Source organism: Sardina pilchardus, chromosome 13 (assembly GCF_963854185.1).
Source record: "Sardina pilchardus chromosome 13, fSarPil1.1, whole genome shotgun sequence".
NCBI classification, from domain to species: Eukaryota; Metazoa; Chordata; class Actinopteri; order Clupeiformes; family Clupeidae; genus Sardina; species Sardina pilchardus.
Window position 1 is genome coordinate 22,787,603 of NC_085006.1, and position 27,605 is coordinate 22,815,207.

Consider the following 27,605-nt stretch of genomic DNA (forward strand, 5'->3'; position numbering starts at 1 on the left):
CTCATCAAACGCAATGCAATTTGCAAACGTTAGAAGTAATACGCGCCCAAACCTGGCTCGCTCAAACCAAACAGGTGGAATGTACCAAGTGCTTTCCCACCGAAAGGGGGAGGGTGGGTAGCCTAATCCAAATAAATGTCAAATGTACTTTGCATTCCTCTTCGATATTGATCCAATTTGTATTGAATTGACACTGTACTTTCAAGTATTTTAGATAAATGCACTTATGTATTAGTATATGGACAATAACATTCATTTTGATAACACATTTGTTTGGACTCGTCCATTCTTCCGCTTGCTTTAAAAAAAATCTTCATTTGAATTTTGAAAGCATATCAACACTTGAGAAGATGTTGCAGCAAAGTGATCATTAGAATCTATGTAGGCTAGGTTAAATGGAAATTTTTTCACACTGCAAAAACTGTTTATCTAATACAATCCAACAAGTGTTATTAACTTATATCAAGATCAAAGAAATCTATGGACCTTGTTTTCAGCAGGCTAGTAGTGATGCGCGGTTCAGCCCATTACCCGCGGATATCCGCGGGTTTACCCGCGGGTCGGGCGGATTTGGGTAGGCCTAATAGTTTTTTCTAAATATTGCGGGTGGGTCGGGTCAAAAAAGTAAAAATGCACATTTCTCACTTGTTAACTTCCGACATATTAGGTGGCGATGCGCCTGCAATACAGGAGGTGTGGTCGAGCGCAAAACATAATTTCTCCTAAATTCAGCACCCAATTGCGCCATGCGTGACTGACTGAAAAAGTCAATCGCGCATTCGCTACTTTATGGACATGGAGCCTAATGATCTGGGATATCGAAGGTTGTGCACAATGCGAGAACACCTCGCTTCTGTCATAGGCTACACGAATAAACAGCTGTGCTTGTTAAATGCTTGGCAGTGTTAAACGCAAAAGTAGGCTAGCCTATGAAGTCGCAAGGGGAAATATGAATGGAAACTTGTTATGAAGATGAGATTTAACACTAGCTATGTCTAGGCTGCAGATTATGAATGGTGTGGAGGAGCGCAGATTGTCAAAATGACTGATCATTGTAACCCGCTGTTGTCCTCATGTGGGCTAATTAGGCTAGGAAAGACGTTAAATGCGTTTTTTCCTTTCCGCGGGTCGGGTCGGATTTGGGTCACAATTCGAACATATTTTTGCGGATTGGGCGGGGCGGTTTGGATCTCCTGAAAAGTCGGGTTGGGGCGGGTTTTAAAAAAAGCCCACCCGCGCATCACTACAGGCTAGGCTACATTTGACTTGAATTAAGGGTTTGACTTATTTTAAGATGTCTCATCTTGAAAACAAGCCAATTTGTCCGGCAGTGCGTTAAGCAAATTTGCCCTAAAACAAGCAAATTTGTCTGCCAGTGCACCTACATTTGTCTGCGGCGTAGACTTCTTAAAATAAGTCAAAGTCTTCTTAAATTAAGTCAAAATGATCTTTCGAGAGAACATCATAGGCCTAGCCTACTTAAAATAAGATTTTTGTTCTTAATATAAGATGTCTCATCTTGAAAACAAGCTAATCTGTCCGGCAGTGCGTTAAAAGCATACTATATGCAACGTCTTTCAGTTAATCAATTCGTTCCATACTGTTATATATGATTAAATGGGTCATTACCGGTCGAACGGTGGTTTTTTTGCCCGCTCTAGTGGTCTGTAGCGGTAAAACCACACTTGCAACTTCAGGAGACACCGGGCACGCACCCATGCTCTACTCCAGGAAGTGTCATGTAAAGTCTCATGAAAAGGCACGGCAGACTGACCGATTGAGGAGTTTTGTCAAATATACACGCTAAAGCTGTAGGGGAAGCTCTGCAGAGAAATATGCAAGCATAAAACGAGCGAAAATGAAAAGTGAAAGCGAAACCGGCGATGAAATCGCCAGTCCTGCATAGTATACCTTTAAGCAAATTTGCCCTAAAACAAGCAATTTTGTCTGCCAGTGCACCTCCATTTGTCTGCGGCTTAGACTTCTTAAAATAAGTCAAAATCTTCTTAAATTAAGTCAAAATTATCTTTCGAGAGAACATCATAAGCATACTTAATATAAGATTTTTGTTCTTAATATAAGATGAATAATATTTGGTTAGATTTTTTTTTTGCAATAATGATGTTTCTTTGACATTGCTCACTGTGTTCTTGATTTAAGAAAATATCATTCTTAAATCAAGAATATATATGTCTTAAAATAAGGAGACAACCTGGTTGCTCAGATGCTGAACAAAAGTTGATCTCATTTCTAGATCATTTGAACTCAAAATAAGCTGCAAATTCTTGCTTAGAAAAAGTAAGACATATATTCTAAAAACAAGCTTGACTTTTGGCCGATAACAAGATATTTTTTCTATCAGTGCCTAAAACAAGAAAAAAAAACAGATTAATTTCCCCAAAATAAGTAAATATTCCTTTCTTGAAAATCACTTTTTGCAGGAACAACCCTGAAATCACCCCAGATGCAATGATGGGTGCCAGGGATGCTGGAAAAGGACCAGGGAATTACAAGAGAAAACAACAAGAAAACTAACACACAAACATAATACTGAATAGACAATTAAGTGCTGGATGTTTACCTCTTACAATGACTGTCAGTGGTGCTGTCTGTGTTGACTTGAAGGTGCGGCTGGACACAGTGACCTCATAGACACAGCTGTAGTTGCCCTGGTGGGAGTAGTCTGCCTCAGGAATGTAGAAGGAGGCTGAGTGGTTGATGGCGAGCTGAGTCCTGGTGCTGTTAGACCCATCAAAGATGAGGTGGAAGGAGCCTCCTTGGTGCTGTGGCTCAGTAGAGCAGATGAGGGAAAGGCTGTGGCCCCAGGTCACCTCTGGCCCCTGAGGCCCCCAGAACAGCCCTCCATCTGAGGCACTGAGAGAGATGTTGGGCTGCACAAGCACCACTGGGGAAGGAGGCAGTTTATCAGTGGAGGATTAATATGAGATGACATGTGGTTAACAGCTAGAATGGCTCTTTATGTAGCCTAAGTCAACGATGCCTCAACAACTTTCTTAACTATTTATTAGTAACTTGTTAGCCTAGAAATCTAGACGCACCCTAGTGGCCAAAAATATTTTGTAGTTTGGCTTGCCAAGCTAGTAGATTGTGTTATACATTGCGGATTTGGGATTACATATAAAACAATATCCTAACTGCTAATATCTTCCCTGCTGAAAAAAACAGCAAGAAACCAGCTTATGCTGGTAGCTGGTTTTAGATGGTTTTAGCTGGTCTTTGCTGGTGTAGCTGGTTATGCCACCAGACATGCTGGCGTGACCCTCTGATGAAGCTGGTCAAGCTGGTGTGGCCAGTTTGTTGTGTGAAACAGCTGGTTTAAGATGGTCTTGCTGGTGACCAGCCTGCCAAGCTTGACAGAGACGGTCAAGCTGGTTTCCTAGAATGACCAACATAAGCTGGCATGACCAGTAAAAACCAGCAATATAGACCAGCAACACCAGCTAAAATGACCAGCTTGAGGTTTTGCTGGTTTAGCATGGTCAACTATCATAGGGTGGTCAAACAAGCTGGTTAACAAGCTGGTCAACCAGCAAACATTCATTCACGCTGGACAGGCTGTTTTTTTCAGCAGGGTCCTTATGTCCAACCCTGTTAACCTTTATTACTTAACAAAACACAGAAATATGTCCATATGATATATAACCACATTACCTATTACAAAAAGGCTGACAGTAGCACTTTGAGGGGATGTGAATTCACGACTGGAAACCCTTGTTCTATACTTGCAGTAGTAGACGCCTTCAGAGGTAAAGTCCACTTGAGGAATGGTGAAGAGGGCAGAGCTTTCAATGGCTGTCTTGGTCTCTGTAAATGACCCATTGGACTGCTGTAGGGTAAATGTACCACCCAGGTGCTGTGTGGAGATGGAGCACCTCATCTGGGCAGACTGACCCCAAGAAACCTTTTTGCTGGTTTCCGATGAAAGACTTGGCTTCTGTAGTTCAACTGTAAAAAAAAAAAAAAAAGCGTGAGATGTAACAAACAAACAAACTTGGAGAGTGCTGACCTCTGCTATTCTCTACTAGTACTGCTTCTGTAGTACAACTGCAAAAGCAGTGGAGAGGAGAGCGCAACAAGACAGAGAAGACATGATGAAAAGCTCATCTCATGGCAGATTTTTGATCATGTTACAGTATATGTGTAATGAACAGATGGGGCCATGTGGATCCCTATGATAATACTAATTTATTACACGGCTCTTCAGAGTGCTGCAGAAAGTTCCACTCACATGAATGGGCCTTCCCAACGTTCAGAGGTCTGTTAAATCCGACCAACACAGCTAACAACTGTCAAGTGTGGCGAACTATTTATTTTGTTAGCGGAAGCCACGAAACGGTTATGGTAGCCAAGTCATTGCTAAAGACACATTGAGTTAAGTTTATTTTCTTGTTTTGGCAAGTAGCCGTATAATAAGCGGGATAATGTATAGAAAATAAGTCCCTTCAGAACGAAGCAAAACCCTTCCGCTGCGCGTTGGGGTTCTGTTCATCCTGTCGGGACTTATTTTCCGATAATGACCGGCGTTCTATACATTATCCCTTACCTGTATGATGCAAGTGTGTTTCATTTTGTCGCCAGAGTTACATTTTGACAAAGGACTTTTACTCTCTGAAGCTGAGTTTTTCCACCTCTGACAGTATCATTGCAGGCTTTTGATCATGTTATATATGAGGGGGGCATATGAATCCCTAATAACTATATTTAACTTGATTCCAGCTTGATGATAGTCCATTTAACTAATAATTTCCTTCACTTTATCATTGTGTGCGTGGTTAGCTGACACCTCTTTACTCACCTACAGTGATGCTGATGGGCTGGCTACGAGTAGAGGAGGAGGAGTAGGCACATGTGTAGAGGCCCTGGTGAGAGGAGTCCACATTATACAGAGTGAACGTAGCACTGCTCTGGGAGGAACTAAGAGCCTCTGAATTCACGTTAACTCCATTCCTGTACAGAAGTAAGTTGCCATTGCACCGGTATGCACTAGAACATCTGATCAGAACAGTTTCTCCAGGTAAGACTGCTGAGTATGAGGAGATGAGAGAGATGGAGGGACCTGGAAATATAAAAAGTGTCACATTTTGATTTGCGTTTTCAGCAAGTTTACTTTGATGCCATGATACATGCCGTATTTACTCACCTCTCAAGGAACACACCACTCCTGCATCCTCATGATGGTAACAGTTATGATTGCTAATGTAGGAGCACTGGGTCAGAGACTGTTCAGTACCGGAGCATTTGACATTATCCATTAAAATCTGCCCAGTCCCTGCACCATAGAAGGCTGAATCAGGAGCACAAACAGCAGTGCCACACCCCAGCTGTCTGCACACCACCTCAGCATGACTCATGCCCCAGATATCATCACACACAGTTCCCCACTGGTTATAGTGATACACCTCCACTCGACCTGAGCACCGACTGTCCCCGTTCACCAGCCTGATCTGGGCAGCAACTTAGACACAACAGACACAACCCTCATGCATACTGTAACTGTCAAATGCTATTATACCATCATGGTTGATGGCTATACTGATCGATGGAAAATGGAAATATACTGTGGCAGAGGTTTAGATGTGAGATGTTTACATGTGTATTCCAATACAGAATAGGCTAATGCAATGCTGTGCAGGACAAAGCACTTGTAAGTATGTGTGATCATTGGGGAGGTACTTCACTTACCAGCTGCTGAGGGGACACTGAGAGAAAGAACTACAGAAGGAGAAACAAACCAAGAGGTGTTGTATGTAAACATGTAGATAAATCAAATCAGTGATATTTAAGCATTATCGCACGAGTGGGAGTGGTATTGTTGGCCTATATCGCCACGGCTGTGGTTCGCCGTAGGCACGGAGCCGAAGACTATATAGGCCATATGTACAGTATAGGTCATAAGCATATTATATGCTTGTGATTATAAGCATGTAGCGCTTGCGTAGTTGCAGCGTAGTTCTGCCGGGTATACTTAATACGTCATTCATTCATTACCCTCGACCAATCACCAGGCTACATTGGCTTTATTAATGACTCTGCCTAGGCACCTGCCTTGTTGCTTTCAGGTGCCGATTTTCGATGTTCCCACCCTCCCTCCCTAATCACCACCAGGTTGGTCCTCGTCCAGTTGTCCAGGGGGTAGGCTTCGCCCCTGCTTCTCGTTCCGGCAGGATTTGCCAGGGTCCGCACACTCAGTGACCTGGACCTAGGACGGGGCCTACGCCAAAGACTCTCATTGTTGCTAATTTCTATTCTGATTAAAATCTTTGTTAACTTCAGTTATGTCTCTGAGTATTCCTGGCTGAAATATAATCACAACTACCATGACAAGTGACTCATCAGTATAAATTCTGATTCTAATTGGTAAAGACTGCTGTTCAAATTCAAAATTCAAATTTGACATAACGTACCAACACATGGTCATACATGTTGTCATATGGTCATACAGCACGTTCTGTGAAATGCCTGGTGTCTCATGCGATACCCTCAGTTTGTCTAATGCAGTCTGGTTTGAGGTGTTCCACAGCCAACCCACATACCCAGCTTTGTTGTTTTTCAAGAGCCTAATCTGTGTTGGGGTCTGGGGGACCCCCTGACACAATTTCAATATAATTTATAAAATTCCAATTTTCCCACCATGGAAACACATTATTACAAATTACAAACATGTTATTAATTAAGTCAGTCAATTAGGACATTCCAAACTTTTGACGGACATAGGCCCATGCTCCCCCGGAAGATTTCTGGTGAGTTTTGGGAAAAGATAAGGGTGGAGAAGAAGCATCTTCACACAGAAGTGCGCCCCGAGCACATGGGCCCAGCAGGCCCATTCAGTAGTTCATCCCTGGTCTGTGGTATGACTCCCCCTGGATTTTGTTTTATTATGCTGGTGGCTAATCACACAATTCTAACGTAGTTTGAAAGGGTCATGAAAATGGGCTATGTACATTAACCCATAAGTCAACTTAGTTTCTAACAGAAATAACGTTTTGTGCCAACATGTAGAAACAAACACAACCTTTCCACGGTGAATGGAGGCACTAATCTCTTTCTTTGGCTATCGTCTGTACATGTCAATCACATTGACCATCGGCTATCATCACCCCGACTGCATAGTGAACATTTCTCCCCAAGTTGTGTGCCGGCCGTCGCCACATTTGAAAAAATGCTGTCATTTACTTTCGTAACACAGGATTTTATACATTCCTGCTTTTTGCCTGCATGGATACGCAGTTGAGTGCACATCTATATGTAACATGCACGATGCAACACACTTCTTAGAGGCCTATAAACCATTTCTGACATTACTACTAGAATATGAATGCATTATGTATGTTGTAAGACGTGTTCAATAAATGAATGACACTGGCACGCACATATTCACCATTGAAACTAAAAGGGCACTGAGTTTCACTTTCGTTATCATAGAAAATAGGCTGCAATGTGAAACATACAGTATTTCTAAGTTCCTTTTGAGTATCATCGGCTCCAAAATGAATGGGGTTTCCTTAGCATACAGACCATTCTTGAAAATGTTTTAGAACAAATAAATGTTTGATTTGATCTTTGAGAAGACAAACACAGGTTTATTTAATTGAAAGCATATTAAACTCTGTGTTCTCTATAGAACATTGATCTCAACACTACAGTCATGACAATTTAAAGCCAATTTGAAATCATTGTTATCGCACATTTAAATTACAGGTAAATGCTATGAATGTATCTCATCTGATTTGAGTGACAATAAATATGTTTGACTTATTGTGGGCTGAGCTGTAGCGGAATTTAGCAGTAACACAAAGTAGGCCATAATTTACCTCTGTTGTTCTATAACACCCCTAAAAATGTTCATCTACCACAGAGGAGTTCACCTTGCACATTCAGATTAAGAAAATGTATATTAATGTTACCTGAGATTAGAGCAAGGACAGCCATCGACATCTCCCTCCTTGATGAGAATCTCATGAAATGGACATGTCCTCCTCTATCTCAGTTCCTTTTACCCTCTTTTAACCAGACCGCTGTCAAGGAAGTCATCAAAGCTATGTCAGCAAATTAATATGTGATGCGATCGGGAACCTAGGAGGGTTGAATCAAGGATTTTTGAGTGCACCATGAGATGGGTTATCGTAGATCACATCACATGTCAACCTACAATCCATCCAATTATGTTTTTGACAACTGTTGGCTGACCAACAGTAATTCTCAGCAGTACCAACAGTAATTCTCACTATAAATAAACGATAGAGATAAAGATAGATCTCAACGTGTTCTTTTCTCTGGTTAAATGCAGGGCTAAAGAATGATCTCTGTTCCCGGATAGAACATTGGCCTCAGCAATGTGATTGTCAAATTTAAATCAGGGTAAAGGGAAATTCTAAAACTTATTTTCTGTTGAAATGTCAGATTCCAGATCGAGTGCTTAAAACGGCATCTATCGAAACATATCTATCTGTGTCACTGTTTTTCAAACAACTCCAAAAATATCTTCTCTAATACATTCATATTCATATAAAAAGACACTTACCCAGTATTGGAGAAAGCACAGCCATTGACATATCCACCTCTGGGGGAATTTTCTCATAAAATACATGTCCTTCCTCTTTCTTTCTTCCTTTTAGCCTTTTTTACATGACCTGTTTTCTGTTGGTCAAGTGTTGAAAGTGGTATACTGTAAAAGCTAAATGTGGAAATGAATGTCAACCTGCAAGCATTAATCTAGTAGAACCATAAAATGAAATGCTGATGTCTTGTTTACTGTTGGCTGACTTATTATAATATTACACAAAGAACACAAATACAGCTCAGAGTGACACAGCTCCAGTGTTGTGCCTGAACGCGTTCATTGAACGAAAGTTCATGAACTCGTTCATAATTTTGGTGAACGTGAACTGAACGAACTGTATTTCTGCCTGATGAACGACACTGTGAACACGTTCATTCAGAAGGAATGCCACTTACGGTTCCCATCAGCATAATCCTTTCTCTTCTAGTGAGAAAGACAACACAAGTGAATGAAGCATATGCATGTATGGTCATACTGTATACACAGATATACTGCCACATAGAGTCAAAATCAGATGTAAAAGTATGACTGAAAAAAGACTCAGGAAAACATCATGGGAGTCAGAACTGTGAGGTCTGCAGTACATCCACAGTGCCTCTAACATCTCAACACTGGCAAAGCCACCTATCCTCCTCACCCTCAACTACAGCCTGTGCAAGTAGCATTTTACCTGTAGAGGACATGTGGAAATGTTTTTCTATGGAGGACCCGTGAAACACCTCTTTTTATGGCAGACCTGTATGTGCAGCAGTTTCTCTGTGGAGGACCTGTGCAGGTGTAGCCATTTCTGTTGATGGAATGTGATTGAAGAGTTCTTTTCCAAAACGCTATAACCATTTTAATGAATTTTCCCAAATCATTTTTTTAAATTTAGTTTTTCAAGTATTCTCAGTGAAACTGTATTGGGTTATGTTTAGTTGATTTATCTTTACTCAATAAAAAACAAAACAACTGCATTTTTATTGATATTACCTGAAATACACAATTTAATAACATGATTTTTTAATGTTTTCAAAAATGGATTTATAACGTTTTGGAAAAGAGCTTCATATACTGATGGTGAAATCACTGGAATGCAGTGGGCCAACTGGCAGTGCTGTTGTTCATGCATCATCTGCATCTACATTTTATATTTTGATACATTGATGGCATGCCAATTATACATGAGGGTTTTACTGAAAGGACATTCATGCTTTTTATTAGTTGAGGCTAAACAAATGGAAATGAATCGTCCTCTCTGTAAGCACCAAAGTGCTTCATGGACAATTCTTGGAAGAAGAGATCACCATACCATGGAAGGCCATTTCCGCCACTTACAGAGCAAAATCTCAGACATAGTCAATAGTCTAGTCATAGTCTCATAGTCAAAGTAAATTATGTATGAAAGCCTTTCTGACAAAAGAAGAGATTCAAAGTCAAAATTCTGCATTGGCAGGCTGCCTAGCAATATCACTGCAACCACACTAGTACTTTTTGAGGCTTTTGAAGTGCGTACTGGTGATTGGGAAGTTCGGGTCAGTGTTATGATAGATATATGATAGACAGATATTATACAGATTTAGTAGCATGGCTGGTTTACGTGTGAATGCTTCACAATGTGCTTTCTTCATGCAACTTGCAAGTTACAGAAACATGGCTAACTTAGTCTCCTGCTCAAAACAGAATGCAAAACAAGCAAGTGATGGCTCTAGCAGCTGTGGATGTTTAATATGCAGCTTAATGTCACAATCCGAAGTGTACCATCAACGGTTCATCATAAAACATAAGAAAGGTAAAGCAACAAACAAGCAAAGTAAAAAAAAAAAAAGCTTAAATCAGCTGAAGTATTTTCTACGGGAACTTGCTCAACAAAGGGCGTTTAATGGCAGTTGTTTACTGCCTCTCCGTGTTTCAAGTCACAACACTATGTCACAAGCCCATGTGCTGTTGAAGAAAGAGATTAACACAACAAACACAAAATTAACAAAGATACAATAGATACAAATTTAATACAAGATTTTAATACATAGATTCAATACAATAGATACAAAAAATAAAACCCATACAATGACAACACAATAAAAGTATATGAAAAATAAAACATGTAAAAATAATGAAATATATAATTACAAATATAAATATGAATATACCGGTAAACAACCAATTTAATTACTTAAATAGCTTTAAAACCACAATGAAGAGTTTGCAAGAATGAAATATGTTTTAAGTCTGATTTTAAAAGAGTACACTTTCGGATCAGTCCTTAGTTCAGGAGGTAGGGAATTCCAGAGAGTGCGGGAACTCAAGTTAATTCTGTATTGCAAGGAGCCCTTTACCTGAGGATCTAAGGGATCTGACTGGTGTATATGCAATGAGCATGTCAGAAATGTATGAGGGAGCTACGCCCATGAATTATCTAAAATAGTCAGAAGTATTTTAAAATCAATTATTTACATTACTGGGAGGGGCCTAGTAGAATTAATAGTTATTATCCATCCAAGTTTTAATATCATAAATGCACTGGATGAGGTCATTCTTGGAAGAAACAAAGACAAATAATTGTGTGTCGTCGGATGAATGATAAGACAAAGTATTGTATGGCTGAATGATCGGCCCGGGTGGGAGATGAACATTTTGCGACATCACATATCACTCATTTTGAGTCACACAGATATGTGGTTTGTCTAGTGCTAACCTTGAAAAAGGCACTATCCAAGTCAAGTCTGGATCTGTGCGACTACATGAAATCTAAACATGCCCCAACAGTCTCTGTTATAGTTTTGATAGATGTCATCCTGTTCAGACTGATTGTCTGTTGGGCCATTCAGCTCCTCTACATTCATATAGTCTTCTTCCAGATCTCCATCAGTGTCTTTACCACAATCCCTCTGGTCAGCAGGCATGACAGTGTTCATATAGATGTTCTCATCTTCATCTGGTGTCCCACCTCGTCCATTAATTTCGTATGTATTCGCAGAACCTGTTACAAGGCAGTATTTTAGACTACAATGTGTTTAGGCCCATACCCATTACACCCCTTTGCTCTACCCCTTTCCCCTTCACGTGTAGGGGTAGGGATGTTCCAATTTCCGTTAAGGTAGAGGGGTAGGGGAAAGTGGTAGGGCTATATACCCCTCCAAATGAAGATTTTTCAGGCACACTCCAAACGGAGGTGTATGAGCAAGGGCAAGGGGAAAGGGGTAGGAGTAGGGGTAGAAATTAGAAATGGGATTGGCCCTTAGTATTTCTCAAAGGATCATTTTAACTTAATTTAAGAACACTTTGACTTACTTCAACGAGTCCTATCAAGACAAATTTACCCATTACACTGGCAGACAAATTTGCTTGTTTTCAGATGAGACATCTTAAAATAAATGAAGCTCATTTTAAAGCAACACTAAAGAGTTTTTCGTACCTTAAAATAATGTTTCCAAAATCATTTCAGCGGTTCATCAACTCGTAACAGGGTGAATGGCACTTCTGCTTTCACTTTGGGGGCCGGCCCTCTATTGGCTATAACCACGCGTATCTGTAGTTCGATGAAATGAGATATAAGAAACTACAAATTTGACTTGCTTCGATGTCGCAATACGTCATACTTTCATAAAAGCATGCAACATACTCTACCTTGTCTCTGGACATTGTTATTTGCTGGATAAACAATAAGCGTGTGTGCGACAAAAGGAAGGAAAAGTGCTTTAGTGTTGCTTTAAATTTAGACAAATTATTTTACGAGAAAGTGGTAGGCAAGTCTCTTCATGCTGAAAACAATACCATCTAGATTTTGCTATCTTGATATAAGAATAATAACACATGATAGACATTTATTAGATAAGCAGTTTTTGCAGAGTTTATTTAATTAATGTGGTGATTTCTGACTCACTGTATGTAACATTGTCCATCTGTATTGTGTGTGTATGTGTGTCACTCAAACACTTTTTCTTCACCAGGTAGAGGATGGCAGGAATCAGCATAAGTACACTGCAAAAATGCCCCTCTTGAAACAAGAAAAATATCCCTAAAATGAGGCTAAAATTATGCATTTTAAGCCAAAAAATCTGCCAATGGGGTAAGCATTTTTTTCTTGGTAAGAATTCTCAAAGTTAGTCTGAAATTCTTGCCACCTGCATTCTTAAAAATAGGCTAACCTTTAACTCAAAATAAGGCCATATAACTCATATTCAGTTACTGGAAATAAGGGAAATTTGCTTATAGTAGACAATAAGTCTTGAATCAAAAAACTGTAAATAAGTCTATTTTACTTCATATTACCCTGTAAAAATAGCTTATGATGCTTATATTGAGAAATTCCCTCTTGTATTGAGAAAATAAAAAACTGTAAATAAGTATGTTTTGCTTAATATTAGCCTGTAAAAATAGCTTATGATGCTTATATTGAGAAATTCCATCTTGTATTGAGAAAATAAAAAAACTGTAAATAAGTATGTTTTGCTTAATATTAGAATGTAAAAGTAGCTTATGATGCTTATATTGAGAAATTTCCTCTTGTATTGAGAAGAACATGATAAGTAAATCTATCTTGAAATCAGACAATACCGGCTACCATGAATGCAGTTCAGAAACTTTTATTGCTGAATTTTAGCTGTTTTACCTCGAATCATTCACAGTCACAAGCCAACAAAAGAATATTCCCATAGGGCAAACATGCCACAAAAAGCAGCCTTTCACTATGGTCGTGGAGTATCACCAGTACATCAATTATCACTTTTAACATGTGAACAGCTTGGCACAGGCATACACTCTGTGTAAACTCTCACCACAACATGAAAACTGCCCCAAAAATAAACTAAAATAAATAATAATAATAAAAAAACACAATAAAACAATTTCCATTATTCTTAATTAGGCTGGGGGGGGGGGGGGGGGGGGGGCTCAGAGAGGGAGGGGAAGAAAATGGAGAGATGGGGAAAGAGATGAGGGAGAAGAGAAAGAGGAAGGGGACAGATAGAAAGAGATAGAGTGAAAAGGTGAAAGATAGAGAAAGAGGGAGAGTGGACGGAGATGGAGAGAGAAAGAGGGAAAGTGAGAGTTGAGAGGGGGCCGAGAGACAATAAGAGAAAGGGAGAGAGAAGATTGGGGGGTGGGAAGAGAGAGACTAGGGGGACAAAGAGGGATGAGAGAAAGAGGGGGAGAGAGATGACAGAGAAAAAGGGAAAGAACAGAGAAAGAGAGATAACGTGGAAAGAGAGAGAAAGGAAGATAGCGAGGAAGGGTACATGAAAAAGAGCATCAGTTGAACACCTGTTCATTCTAAGAAGGCCTTCCACTCTCCGATGGCCTTCCTGTAGGAAGGGGTGACATCGCCATCATGGAGTGTGTCCCCGACCACTTCAGTCTGTATCACCGAGAGGAGTGTGCAGATTGTCTTTGGGTAATGTAGGTGGAAAACATAGTAACAGCCCATGAGGTAAAGCAGCGTTTCATGAAATTTCTCACATGGAAACGTGCACAATGTTGATGCTCCAATGGCGAGAAGGCAGTTTTCTTCTCCCAACAGGACAACTGGGTATGCTTGTGTGCGCAGGAAAGCGTCCGGATTCTCCGAGGGCTGCAAAGACAAAGTGGACTAAATCAAACATGACTGCTGTTTCGCTCATGTTTGTTTTACATGCAATTAATATGTTAGCCTCTGTCAGTTTGTAAGCATGTTTGTATGTGTGTACACCTGCCCTTACAAAGGAAACATGAATCATGTTAGACTCACCGTTAAAACATGGAAAATTGCCTCAATTTGGCTGCGTGTCTTCGAGTTTGATGGAAAGAGCTGCGGTAAAGCGGTGAAGACAGCGATGGCATGTTCAACTAAATCAAAAGAAAACAAAAATCAGATATGATAAATACTGTAAGCACTGAACTCAATATTCCCATCACTAAACCCACCATACCATATAACTCACCACTGTCCATGGTCAGGGGGGCCTTCATTACATGCTTCACCACTCCATAGTATTGGACCTTACTATAGAACAAATCCCATCTTTCTCTCAAGTCTTTCAAGAAGTCAATGTTGTCCTTTTCAACAACTTGACGAAACTCATCCATGATCTGAAATGGAAAAGAAACACAACAGAGAAAACGAATTACTGTTGTAATAGTAATAACTGGGCTGAAAACTCTAGGTTAAGAACATCAGTAAAGATATTCAAACATTAACATATTCAGCAATAAATGAATACCAAAGATATTGTTGGCTAAAATAAACTCATTTTGTGACTGATTAACAGTGGTTAAGTGCTAGTGTTACAGTTACTGTAGTGCTTCTTACTTGGTCCTCCACGTGGATTTTGAGCCAAACATCTTTTCGTCGAAGAAAGTGCTCTGGACCAGGAGAGAGATCCCTAATGTCATCTCTAGACAGTAGCTGCGTTTCCATTACAAATATGCGCAAAAACTGTCGATATTGTCTTAATGTCGAAAATCACAATTTTCGCAATTGCAGTGTTTCCATTACATTCGGCTAACTAAATTAAAATCTTGTGTATTCTCGCGTGCTTTAAGTCATTAGGAGACATTGCGGTTATCAACATAACCCAGATTTACAGTAAATGCATTCAAATTGCCACCACGGCACTAACGCTGATTATCAGTCATTAAGCCATCAGAGGAGGAGGCCTACGTTTTGGTGGGGCAGAAACATAAAATTAAAAATGACATATCAATCACAGGAGTTTGTTATAGGCCTATGCTTAAATCATGTCACAGCCATGTCAGTGGAATATTTCGTAGATCAGCCCAGTTGATTAGTTTCTAGAACTAGAATCTAGAATCTAGATTTCTTTGAGCACCGTTCTCATCACGTTAAACCAGCAAAGCATAGCAACGTTGTTGCTATGGGTAAACAAAACTAGTTGAGCGGTTGCGTATGCAGCGTTTTTGAGAAAGTGTTGTCGGCGAGTTCACAGAGGAGCTGTGGATTCAACATTTTAGAATGACACGAGCCACTTTTAATGAATAAAAATATTTTTTTTTACATTATTCTCCCGGTGCCACTTCCTGTCGACAGTCTTCTTCGTCGGTTTCGTTCCTCCTAACATCCGGTTGTTGGATCACGTGACTCGTTAGATGCGAAAAAAGTGTTTCCATTGCAGTTTTGCGAAATATACCACCTCACCCAAGCGCAAAAACTTTTTATCGAAAAATAAATAATTTCGAGTTTTTTTCGAAATGTGTGTGTTTCCATTCACCACATTTCTTTTCGCAACTCTTAATTTGCGCAATTTAATGGTCAATGGAAACGCAGCTAGTGTGCGCAGGATATCCTCAGTAGCTGCGTTTCCATTACAAATATGCGCAAAAACTTTGTCGATATTGTCTTAATGTTGAATATCACAATTTTCGCAATTGCGGTGTTTCCATTACATTCGGCTAACTAAATTAAAATCTCGTGTATTCTCGCATGCTGTAAGTCATTAGGAGACATGGTGGTTATCAACATTACCCAGATTTAGCCATAGGGATTTAGCCTACACTAAATGCACTCAAATTGCCACCACGGCACGCTGATTATCAGTCAATAGCAAAGATTCTAGCTCTGTTCTAGAATCTTTGGTCAAGGCTATAAGCCATCAGCGGAGGAGGCCTACGTTTTGGTGGGGCAGAAACATAAAATTAAAAATGACATATTTCATAGGAGTTTGTTGTAGTAGGCATGTCACAGCCATGTCAGTGGAATATTTCGTAGATCAGCCCAGTTGATTAGTTTCTAAAACTAGAATCTAGATTTCTTTCAGCACTGTTCTCATCACGTTAAACCAGCAAAGCATAGCAACGTTGTTGCTATGGGTAAACAAAACTAGTTGAGCGGTTGCGTAGCCTATGCAGCGTTTTTGAGAAAGTGTTGTCGGCAAGTTCACAGCTGTGGATTCAACATTTTAGAATGACACGAGCCACTTTTAATGAAAAAAGAAATATTGTTTTACATTATTCTCCCGGTGCCACTTCCTGTCGGCAGTCTTCTTCGTCGGTTTCGTTCCTCCTAACATCCGGTTGTTGGATCACGTGACTCGTCAGATGCGAAAAAAGTGTTTCCATTGCAGTTTTGTAAAATATACAAATTTCGATACGCTCGAAATACCACCTCACCCGAGCGCAAAAACTTTTTATCGAAACATGTGAGTTTTTTCGAAATGTGTGTGTTTCCATTAAGCACATTTCTTTTCGCAACTCTTAATTTGCGCAATTTAATGGATAATGGAAACGCAGCTAGTGCTATTAGCTGCTGTTGAGTATAAAGCACAGACACCTCAATATCTACATTTAGTCATTTAGCAGGCAATTTTGTCCAAAACGATTTACAAGGGAGGATAATATTCCAGCTACGTTGCAACAGAGACATTAGTGTACAGTAAATAGGCTAGTTTGTGATACCTAGCCATGCTAACTAGCGCCATAGCATGAACTTGATGAACTAGCTAGTTATAGCTTATATTTCATGTTGAAATGCAATTTGAAAAAAACAATACATACCTCTGAGCATGGCAAGTGTTACTTCGTCGAAATCTTCCATGTCCAATAAATTCTGTGGCACTGGCAACACTTAAATTCCTCTTCTCGGTCACTTCACTTTTCTCATCAAACGCAATGCAATTTGCAAACGTTAGAAGTAATACGCGCCCAAACCTGGCTCGCTCAAACCAAAGCCATCGATATCTCAAAGTTGCGACACTACCGTTGACTCCCGTGAACAAACAATGGCGGCACTTCCGGGAACTATTCCATTGAGAATGAATGAATATAATACGACTTTTCTACATGACTTATAGTCGTGTGCATAATAATGCATTTTCATTGAGTAATGTATATGTATGTGGAAATGCAGTTTATAGTCATTTTCATCGAGTATTCACCGTAAATATTAATGCGATCGCTGCTGTCAATCCCGTAGTAAACCAGGGACCGAGGGAACTACTGAGTCTACCCACTAACCACGTGACCGCTCTAATCTGGCTTTAACATGGAAGTCAACGGCTGTCGCAACTTTGAGATATCGATGGCTTTGGCTCAAACCAAACAGGTGGAATGTACCAAGTGCTTTCCCACCGAAAGGGGGAGGGTGGGTAGCCTAATCCAAATAAATGTAAAATGTACTTTGCATTCCTCTTCGATATTGATCCAATTTGTATTGAATTGACACTGTACTTTCAAGTATTTTAGATAAATGCACTTATGTATTAGTATATGGACAATAACATTCATTTTGATAACACATTTGTTTGGACTCGTCCATTCTTCCGCTTGCTTTAAAAAAATCTTCATTTGAATTTTGAAAGCATATCAACACTTGAGAAGATGTTGCAGCAAAGTGATCATTAGAATCTGTGTAGGCTAGGTTAAATGCTAATTTTTTCACACTGCAAAAACTGTTTATCTAATACAATCCAACAAGTGTTATTAACTTATATCAAGATCAAAGAAATCTATGGACCTTGTTTTCAGCAGGCTAGGCTATTTGACTTGAATTAAGGGTTTGACTTATTTTAAGATGTCTCATCTTGAAAACAAGCCAATTTGTCCGGCAGTGCGTTAAGCAAATTTGCCCTAAAACAAGCAAATTTGTCTGCCAGTGCACCTACATTTGTCTGCGGCGTAGACTTCTTAAAATAAGTCAAAGTCTTCTTAAATTAAGTCAAAATGATCTTTCGAGAGAACATCATAGGCCTAGCCTACTTAAAATAAGATTTTTGTTCTTAATATAAGATGTCTCATCTTGAAAACAAGCTTGTCCGGCAGTGCGTTAAGCAAATTTGCCCTAAAACAAGCAAATTTGTCTGCCAGTGCACCTCCATTTGTCTGCGGCTTAGACTTCTTAAAATAAGTCAAAATCTTCTTAAATTAAGTCAAAATTATCTTTCGAGAGAACATCATAAGCATACTTAATATAAGATTTTTGTTCTTAATATAAGATGAATAATATTTGGTTAGATTTTATTTTTTGCAATAATGATGTTTCTTTGACATTGCTCACTGTGTTCTTGATTTAAGAAAATATCATTCTTAAATCAAGAATATGTCTTAAAATAAGGAGACAACCTGGTTGCTCAGATGCTGAACAAAAGTTGATCTCATTTCTAGATCATTTGAACTCAAAATAAGCTGCAAATTCTTGCTTAGAAAAAGTAAGACATATATTCTAAAAACAAGCTTGACTTTTGGCCGATAACAAGATATTTTTTCTATCAGTGCCTAAAACAAGAAAAAAACCCAGATTAATTTCCCCAAAATAAGTAAATTCTCCTTTCTTGAAAATCACTTTTTGCAGTGTATAGGAACAACCCTGAAATCACCCCAGATGCAATGATGGGTGCCAGGGATGCTGGAAAAGGACCAGGGAATTACAAGAGAAAACAACAAGAAAACTAACACACAAACATAATACTGAATAGACAATTAAGTGCTGGATGTTTACCTCTTACAATGACTGTCAGTGGTGCTGTCTGTGTTGACTTGAAGGTGCGGCTGGACACAGTGACCTCATAGACACAGCTGTAGTTGCCCTGGTGGGAGTAGTCTGCCTCAGGAATGTAGAAGGAGGCTGAGTGGTTGATGGCGAGCTGAGTCCTGGTGCTGTTAGACCCATCAAAGATGAGGTGGAAGGAGCCTCCTTGGTGCTGTGGCTCAGTAGAGCAGATGAGGGAAAGGCTGTGGCCCCAGGTCACCTCTGGCCCCTGAGGCCCCCAGAACAGCCCTCCATCTGGGGCACTGAGAGAGATGTTGGGCTGCACAAGCACCACTGGGGAAGGAGGCAGTTTATCAGTGGAGGATTAATATGAGATGACACGTGGTTAACAGCTAGAATGGCTCTTTATGTACTGTAGCCTAAGTCAACAGTGCCTCAACAACTTTCTTAACTATTTATTAGTAGATTGTTAGCCTAGAAATCTAGACGCACCCTAGTGGCCAAAAATATTTTGTAGTTTGGCTTGCCAGGCTAGTAGATTGTGTTATACATTGCGGATTTGGGATTACATATAAAACAATATCCTAACTCCTAATATCTTCCCTGCTGAAAAAAAAACAGCAAGAAACCAGCTTATGCTGGTAGCTGGTTTTAGATGGTTTTAGCTGGCTTTGCTGGTTTTCTTCCCGCTTTTGCTGGTCTTTGCTGGTCTAGCTGGTTATGCCACCAAACATGCTGGCGTGACCCTCTGATGAAGCTGGTCAAGCTGGTGTGGCCAGTTTGTTGTGTGAAACAGCTGGTGACCAGCCTGCCAAGCTTGACAGAGACGGTCAAGTTGGTTTCCTAGAATGACCAACATAAGCTTTTGACCGATAACAAGATATTTTTTCTATCAGTGCCTAAAACAAGAAAAAAACCCAGATTAATTTCCCCAAAATAAGTAAATTCTCCTTTCTTGAAAATCACTTTTTGCAGTGTATAGGAACAACCCTGAAATCACCCCAGATGCAATGATGGGTGCCAGGGATGCTGGAAAAGGACCAGGGAATTACAAGAGAAAACAACAAGAAAACTAACACACAAACATAATACTGAATAGACAATTAAGTGCTGGATGTTTACCTCTTACAATGACTGTCAGTGGTGCTGTCTGTGTTGACTTGAAGGTGCGGCTGGACACAGTGACCTCATAGACACAGCTGTAGTTGCCCTGGTGGGAGTAGTCTGCCTCAGGAATGTAGAAGGAGGCTGAGTGGTTGATGGCGAGCTGAGTCCTGGTGCTGTTAGACCCATCAAAGATGAGGTGGAAGGAGCCTCCTTGGTGCTGTGGCTCAGTAGAGCAGATGAGGGAAAGGCTGTGGCCCCAGGTCACCTCTGGCCCCTGAGGCCCCCAGAACAGCCCTCCATCTGGGGCACTGAGAGAGATGTTGGGCTGCACAAGCACCACTGGGGAAGGAGGCAGTTTATCAGTGGAGGATTAATATGAGATGACACGTGGTTAACAGCTAGAATGGCTCTTTATGTACTGTAGCCTAAGTCAACAGTGCCTCAACAACTTTCTTAACTATTTATTAGTAGATTGTTAGCCTAGAAATCTAGACGCACCCTAGTGGCCAAACATATTTTGTAGTTTGGCTTGCCAGGCTAGTAGATTGTGTTATACATTGCGGATTTGGGATTACATATAAAACAATATCCTAACTCCTAATATCTTCCCTGCTGAAAAAAAAACAGCAAGAAACCAGCTTATGCTGGTAGCTGGTTTTAGATGGTTTTAGCTGGCTTTGCTGGTTTTCTTCCCGCTTTTGCTGGTCTTTGCTGGTCTAGCTGGTTATGCCACCAAACATGCTGGCGTGACCCTCTGATGAAGCTGGTCAAGCTGGTGTGGCCAGTTTGTTGTGTGAAACAGCTGGTGACCAGCCTGCCAAGCTTGACAGAGACGGTCAAGTTGGTTTCCTAGAATGACCAACATAAGCTTTTGACCGATAACAAGATATTTTTTCTATCAGTGCCTAAAACAAGAAAAAAACCCAGATTAATTTCCCCAAAATAAGTAAATTCTCCTTTCTTGAAAATCACTTTTTGCAGTGTATAGGAACAACCCTGAAATCACCCCAGATGCAATGATGGGTGCCAGGGATGCTGGAAAAGGACCAGGGAATTACAAGAGAAAACAACAAGAAAACTAACACACAAACATAATACTGAATAGACAATTAAGTGCTGGATGTTTACCTCTTACAATGACTGTCAGTGGTGCTGTCTGTGTTGACTTGAAGGTGCGGCTGGACACAGTGACCTCATAGACACAGCTGTAGTTGCCCTGGTGGGAGTAGTCTGCCTCAGGAATGTAGAAGGAGGCTGAGTGGTTGATGGCGAGCTGAGTCCTGGTGCTGTTAGACCCATCAAAGATGAGGTGGAAGGAGCCTCCTTGGTGCTGTGGCTCAGTAGAGCAGATGAGGGAAAGGCTGTGGCCCCAGGTCACCTCTGGCCCCTGAGGCCCCCAGAACAGCCCTCCATCTGGGGCACTGAGAGAGATGTTGGGCTGCACAAGCACCACTGGGGAAGGAGGCAGTTTATCAGTGGAGGATTAATATGAGATGACACGTGGTTAACAGCTAGAATGGCTCTTTATGTACTGTAGCCTAAGTCAACAGTGCCTCAACAACTTTCTTAACTATTTATTAGTAGATTGTTAGCCTAGAAATCTAGACGCACCCTAGTGGCCAAAAATATTTTGTAGTTTGGCTTGCCAGGCTAGTAGATTGTGTTATACATTGCGGATTTGGGATTACATATAAAACAATATCCTAACTCCTAATATCTTCCCTGCTGAAAAAAAAACAGCAAGAAACCAGCTTATGCTGGTAGCTGGTTTTAGATGGTTTTAGCTGGCTTTGCTGGTTTTCTTCCCGCTTTTGCTGGTCTTTGCTGGTCTAGCTGGTTATGCCACCAAACATGCTGGCGTGACCCTCTGATGAAGCTGGTCAAGCTGGTGTGGCCAGTTTGTTGTGTGAAACAGCTGGTGACCAGCCTGCCAAGCTTGACAGAGACGGTCAAGTTGGTTTCCTAGAATGACCAACATAAGCTTTTGACCGATAACAAGATATTTTTTCTATCAGTGCCTAAAACAAGAAAAAAACCCAGATTAATTTCCCCAAAATAAGTAAATTCTCCTTTCTTGAAAATCACTTTTTGCAGTGTAGAGGAACAACCCTGAAATCACCCCAGATGCAATGATGGGTGCCAGGGATGCTGGAAAAGGACCAGGGAATTACAAGAGAAAACAACAAGAAAACTAACACACAAACATAATACTGAATAGACAATTAAGTGCTGGATGTTTACCTCTTACAATGACTGTCAGTGGTGCTGTCTGTGTTGACTTGAAGGTGCGGCTGGACACAGTGACCTCATAGACACAGCTGTAGTTGCCCTGGTGGGAGTAGTCTGCCTCAGGAATGTAGAAGGAGGCTGAGTGGTTGATGGCGAGCTGAGTCCTGGTGCTGTTAGACCCATCAAAGATGAGGTGGAAGGAGCCTCCTTGGTGCTGTGGCTCAGTAGAGCAGATGAGGGAGAGGCTGTGGCCCCTGGTCACCTCTGGCCCCTGAGGCCCCCAGAACAGCCCTCCATCTGGGGCACTGAGAGAGATGTTGGGCTGCACAAGCACCACTGGGGAAGGAGGCAGTTTATCAGTGGAGGATTAATATGAGATGACACGTGGTTAACAGCTAGAATGGCTCTTTATGTACTGTAGCCTAAGTCAACAGTGCCTCAACAACTTTCTTAACTATTTATTAGTAGATTGTTAGCCTAGAAATCTAGACGCACCCTAGTGGCCAAAAATATTTTGTAGTTTGGCTTGCCAGGCTAGTAGATTGTGTTATACATTGCGGATTTGGGATTACATATAAAACAATATCCTAACTCCTAATATCTTCCCTGCTGAAAAAAAAACAGCAAGAAACCAGCTTATGCTGGTAGCTGGTTTTAGATGGTTTTAGCTGGCTTTGCTGGTTTTCTTCCCGCTTTTGCTGGTCTTTGCTGGTCTAGCTGGTTATGCCACCAAACATGCTGGCGTGACCCTCTGATGAAGCTGGTCAAGCTGGTGTGGCCAGTTTGTTGTGTGAAACAGCTGGTGACCAGCCTGCCAAGCTTGACAGAGACGGTCAAGTTGGTTTCCTAGAATGACCAACATAAGCTTTTGACCGATAACAAGATATTTTTTCTATCAGTGCCTAAAACAAGAAAAAAAACCCAGATTAATTTCCCCAAAATAAGTAAATTCTCCTTTCTTGAAAATCACTTTTTGCAGTGTATAGGAACAACCCTGAAATCACCCCAGATGCAATGATGGGTGCCAGGGATGCTGGAAAAGGACCAGGGAATTACAAGAGAAAACAACAAGAAAACTAACACACAAACATAATACTGAATAGACAATTAAGTGCTGGATGTTTACCTCTTACAATGACTGTCAGTGGTGCTGTCTGTGTTGATTTGAAGGTGCGGCTGGACACAGTGACCTCATAGACACAGCTGTAGTTGCCCTGGTGGGAGTAGTCTGCCTCAGGAATGTAGAAGGAGGCTGAGTGGTTGATGGCGAGCTGAGTCCTGGTGCTGTTAGACCCATCAAAGATGAGGTGGAAGGAGCCTCCTTGGTGCTGTGGCTCAGTAGAGCAGACGAGGGAGAGGCTGTGGCCCCAGGTCACCTCTGGCCCCTGAGGCCCCCAGAACAGCCCTCCATCTGGGGCACTGAGAGAGATGTTGGGCTGCACAAGCACCACTGGGGAAGGAGGCAGTTTATCAGTGGAGGATTAATATGAGATGACACGTGGTTAACAGCTAGAATGGCTCTTTATGTACTGTAGCCTAAGTCAACAGTGCCTCAACAACTTTCTTAACTATTTATTAGTAGATTGTTAGCCTAGAAATCTAGACGCACCCTAGTGGCCAAAAATATTTTGTAGTTTGGCTTGCCAGGCTAGTAGATTGTGTTATACATTGCGGATTTGGGATTACATATAAAACAATATCCTAACTCCTAATATCTTCCCTGCTGAAAAAAAAACAGCAAGAAACCAGCTTATGCTGGTAGCTGGTTTTAGATGGTTTTAGCTGGCTTTGCTGGTTTTCTTCCCGCTTTTGCTGGTCTTTGCTGGTCTAGCTGGTTATGCCACCAAACATGCTGGCGTGACCCTCTGATGAAGCTGGTCAAGCTGGTGTGGCCAGTTTGTTGTGTGAAACAGCTGGTGACCAGCCTGCCAAGCTTGACAGAGACGGTCAAGTTGGTTTCCTAGAATGACCAACATAAGCTTTTGACCGATAACAAGATATTTTTTCTATCAGTGCCTAAAACAAGAAAAAAACCCAGATTAATTTCCCCAAAATAAGTAAATTCTCCTTTCTTGAAAATCACTTTTTGCAGTGTAGAGGAACAACCCTGAAATCACCCCAGATGCAATGATGGGTGCCAGGGATGCTGGAAAAGGACCAGGGAATTACAAGAGAAAACAACAAGAAAACTAACACACAAACATAATACTGAATAGACAATTAAGTGCTGGATGTTTACCTCTTACAATGACTGTCAGTGGTGCTGTCTGTGTTGACTTGAAGGTGCGGCTGGACACAGTGACCTCATAGACACAGCTGTAGTTGCCCTGGTGGGAGTAGTCTGCCTCAGGAATGTAGAAGGAGGCTGAGTGGTTGATGGCGAGCTGAGTCCTGGTGCTGTTAGACCCATCAAAGATGAGGTGGAAGGAGCCTCCTTGGTGCTGTGGCTCAGTAGAGCAGATGAGGGAAAGGCTGTGGCCCCTGGTCACCTCTGGCCCCTGAGGCCCCCAGAACAGCCCTCCATCTGGGGCACTGAGAGAGATGTTGGGCTGCACAAGCACCACTGGGGAAGGAGGCAGTTTATCAGTGGAGGATTAATATGAGATGACACGTGGTTAACAGCTAGAATGGCTCTTTATGTACTGTAGCCTAAGTCAACAGTGCCTCAACAACTTTCTTAACTATTTATTAGTAGATTGTTAGCCTAGAAATCTAGACGCACCCTAGTGGCCAAAAATATTTTGTAGTTTGGCTTGCCAGGCTAGTAGATTGTGTTATACATTGCGGATTTGGGATTACATATAAAACAATATCCTAACTCCTAATATCTTCCCTGCTGAAAAAAAAACAGCAAGAAACCAGCTTATGCTGGTAGCTGGTTTTAGATGGTTTTAGCTGGCTTTGCTGGTTTTCTTCCCGCTTTTGCTGGTCTTTGCTGGTCTAGCTGGTTATGCCACCAAACATGCTGGCGTGACCCTCTGATGAAGCTGGTCAAGCTGGTGTGGCCAGTTTGTTGTGTGAAACAGCTGGTGACCAGCCTGCCAAGCTTGACAGAGACGGTCAAGTTGGTTTCCTAGAATGACCAACATAAGCTTTTGACCGATAACAAGATATTTTTTCTATCAGTGCCTAAAACAAGAAAAAAACCCAGATTAATTTCCCCAAAATAAGTAAATTCTCCTTTCTTGAAAATCACTTTTTGCAGTGTATAGGAACAACCCTGAAATCACCCCAGATGCAATGATGGGTGCCAGGGATGCTGGAAAAGGACCAGGGAATTACAAGAGAAAACAACAAGAAAACTAACACACAAACATAATACTGAATAGACAATTAAGTGCTGGATGTTTACCTCTTACAATGACTGTCAGTGGTGCTGTCTGTGTTGATTTGAAGGTGCGGCTGGACACAGTGACCTCATAGACACAGCTGTAGTTGCCCTGGTGGGAGTAGTCTGCCTCAGGAATGTAGAAGGAGGCTGAGTGGTTGATGGCGAGCTGAGTCCTGGTGCTGTTAGACCCATCAAAGATGAGGTGGAAGGAGCCTCCTTGGTGCTGTGGCTCAGTAGAGCAGACGAGGGAGAGGCTGTGGCCCCAGGTCACCTCTGGCCCCTGAGGCCCCCAGAACAGCCCTCCATCTGGGGCACTGAGAGAGATGTTGGGCTGCACAAGCACCACTGGGGAAGGAGGCAGTTTATCAGTGGAGGATTAATATGAGATGACACGTGGTTAACAGCTAGAATGGCTCTTTATGTACTGTAGCCTAAGTCAACAGTGCCTCAACAACTTTCTTAACTATTTATTAGTAGATTGTTAGCCTAGAAATCTAGACGCACCCTAGTGGCCAAAAATATTTTGTAGTTTGGCTTGCCAGGCTAGTAGATTGTGTTATACATTGCGGATTTGGGATTACATATAAAACAATATCCTAACTCCTAATATCTTCCCTGCTGAAAAAAAAACAGCAAGAAACCAGCTTATGCTGGTAGCTGGTTTTAGATGGTTTTAGCTGGCTTTGCTGGTTTTCTTCCCGCTTTTGCTGGTCTTTGCTGGTCTAGCTGGTTATGCCACCAAACATGCTGGCGTGACCCTCTGATGAAGCTGGTCAAGCTGGTGTGGCCAGTTTGTTGTGTGAAACAGCTGGTGACCAGCCTGCCAAGCTTGACAGAGACGGTCAAGTTGGTTTCCTAGAATGACCAACATAAGCTTTTGACCGATAACAAGATATTTTTTCTATCAGTGCCTAAAACAAGAAAAAAACCCAGATTAATTTCCCCAAAATAAGTAAATTCTCCTTTCTTGAAAATCACTTTTTGCAGTGTAGAGGAACAACCCTGAAATCACCCCAGATGCAATGATGGGTGCCAGGGATGCTGGAAAAGGACCAGGGAATTACAAGAGAAAACAACAAGAAAACTAACACACAAACATAATACTGAATAGACAATTAAGTGCTGGATGTTTACCTCTTACAATGACTGTCAGTGGTGCTGTCTGTGTTGACTTGAAGGTGCGGCTGGACACAGTGACCTCATAGACACAGCTGTAGTTGCCCTGGTGGGAGTAGTCTGCCTCAGGAATGTAGAAGGAGGCTGAGTGGTTGATGGCGAGCTGAGTCCTGGTGCTGTTAGACCCATCAAAGATGAGGTGGAAGGAGCCTCCTTGGTGCTGTGGCTCAGTAGAGCAGATGAGGGAAAGGCTGTGGCCCCTGGTCACCTCTGGCCCCTGAGGCCCCCAGAACAGCCCTCCATCTGGGGCACTGAGAGAGATGTTGGGCTGCACAAGCACCACTGGGGAAGGAGGCAGTTTATCAGTGGAGGATTAATATGAGATGACACGTGGTTAACAGCTAGAATGGCTCTTTATGTACTGTAGCCTAAGTCAACAGTGCCTCAACAACTTTCTTAACTATTTATTAGTAGATTGTTAGCCTAGAAATCTAGACGCACCCTAGTGGCCAAAAATATTTTGTAGTTTGGCTTGCCAGGCTAGTAGATTGTGTTATACATTGCGGATTTGGGATTACATATAAAACAATATCCTAACTCCTAATATCTTCCCTGCTGAAAAAAAAACAGCAAGAAACCAGCTTATGCTGGTAGCTGGTTTTAGATGGTTTTAGCTGGCTTTGCTGGTTTTCTTCCCGCTTTTGCTGGTCTTTGCTGGTCTAGCTGGTTATGCCACCAAACATGCTGGCGTGACCCTCTGATGAAGCTGGTCAAGCTGGTGTGGCCAGTTTGTTGTGTGAAACAGCTGGTGACCAGCCTGCCAAGCTTGACAGAGACGGTCAAGT

The 27,605-nt window shown here is 41.5% G+C and overlaps 2 protein-coding genes and 2 long non-coding RNA genes across 6 annotated transcripts in view; all 4 read right to left on the reverse strand.

Moving 5' to 3' along the window:
• Positions 1-2,870: 2,870 nt before the first annotated feature.
• On the reverse strand, positions 2,871-4,941 carry LOC134099409 (uncharacterized). Its single transcript, XR_009941124.1, has 3 exons — positions 4,817-4,941; positions 3,673-3,966; positions 2,871-2,905 (listed from the first exon to the last, which is right to left on the reverse strand). It is a non-coding gene; the product is annotated as an uncharacterized LOC134099409 (long non-coding RNA).
• Positions 4,942-5,374: 433 nt separating this feature from the next.
• Positions 5,375-8,016, reverse strand: LOC134099410 (uncharacterized). The gene is made up of 3 exons (XR_009941125.1): positions 7,926-8,016; positions 5,704-5,733; positions 5,375-5,476 (listed from the first exon to the last, which is right to left on the reverse strand). It is a non-coding gene; the product is annotated as an uncharacterized LOC134099410 (long non-coding RNA).
• A 3,092-nt stretch (positions 8,017-11,108) lies between these two features.
• LOC134099212 (uncharacterized) overlaps positions 11,109-27,605 on the reverse strand; it is a 60,806-nt gene continuing 44,309 nt past the window's right edge. Inside the window, exon 8 of the mRNA XM_062552003.1 lies at positions 11,109-11,540. Coding sequence (XP_062407987.1) covers positions 11,278-11,540 — 263 coding nt within the window. The 3' untranslated portion in view covers positions 11,109-11,277. The remainder of the gene's footprint in view (positions 11,541-27,605) is intronic.
• Positions 13,649-19,341, reverse strand: LOC134099407 (uncharacterized). Of its 3 annotated transcripts, none has more exons than XM_062552273.1 (5): positions 17,048-19,341; positions 14,847-14,899; positions 14,479-14,626; positions 14,286-14,383; positions 13,649-14,129 (listed from the first exon to the last, which is right to left on the reverse strand). In XM_062552273.1, the coding sequence occupies exons 1-5, from the start codon at positions 17,085-17,087 to the stop codon at positions 13,827-13,829; spliced, it is 642 nt and encodes a 213-aa protein (XP_062408257.1). In that variant the 5' UTR covers positions 17,088-19,341; the 3' UTR covers positions 13,649-13,826. The 3 variants fall into 3 exon arrangements, with proteins under 3 accessions (XP_062408257.1, XP_062408255.1, XP_062408254.1); XM_062552271.1 differs by lacking the exon at positions 17,048-19,341 and adding an exon at positions 15,843-16,588 and having other exon boundaries at positions 14,847-14,936; XM_062552270.1 differs by lacking the exon at positions 17,048-19,341 and having other exon boundaries at positions 14,847-15,089.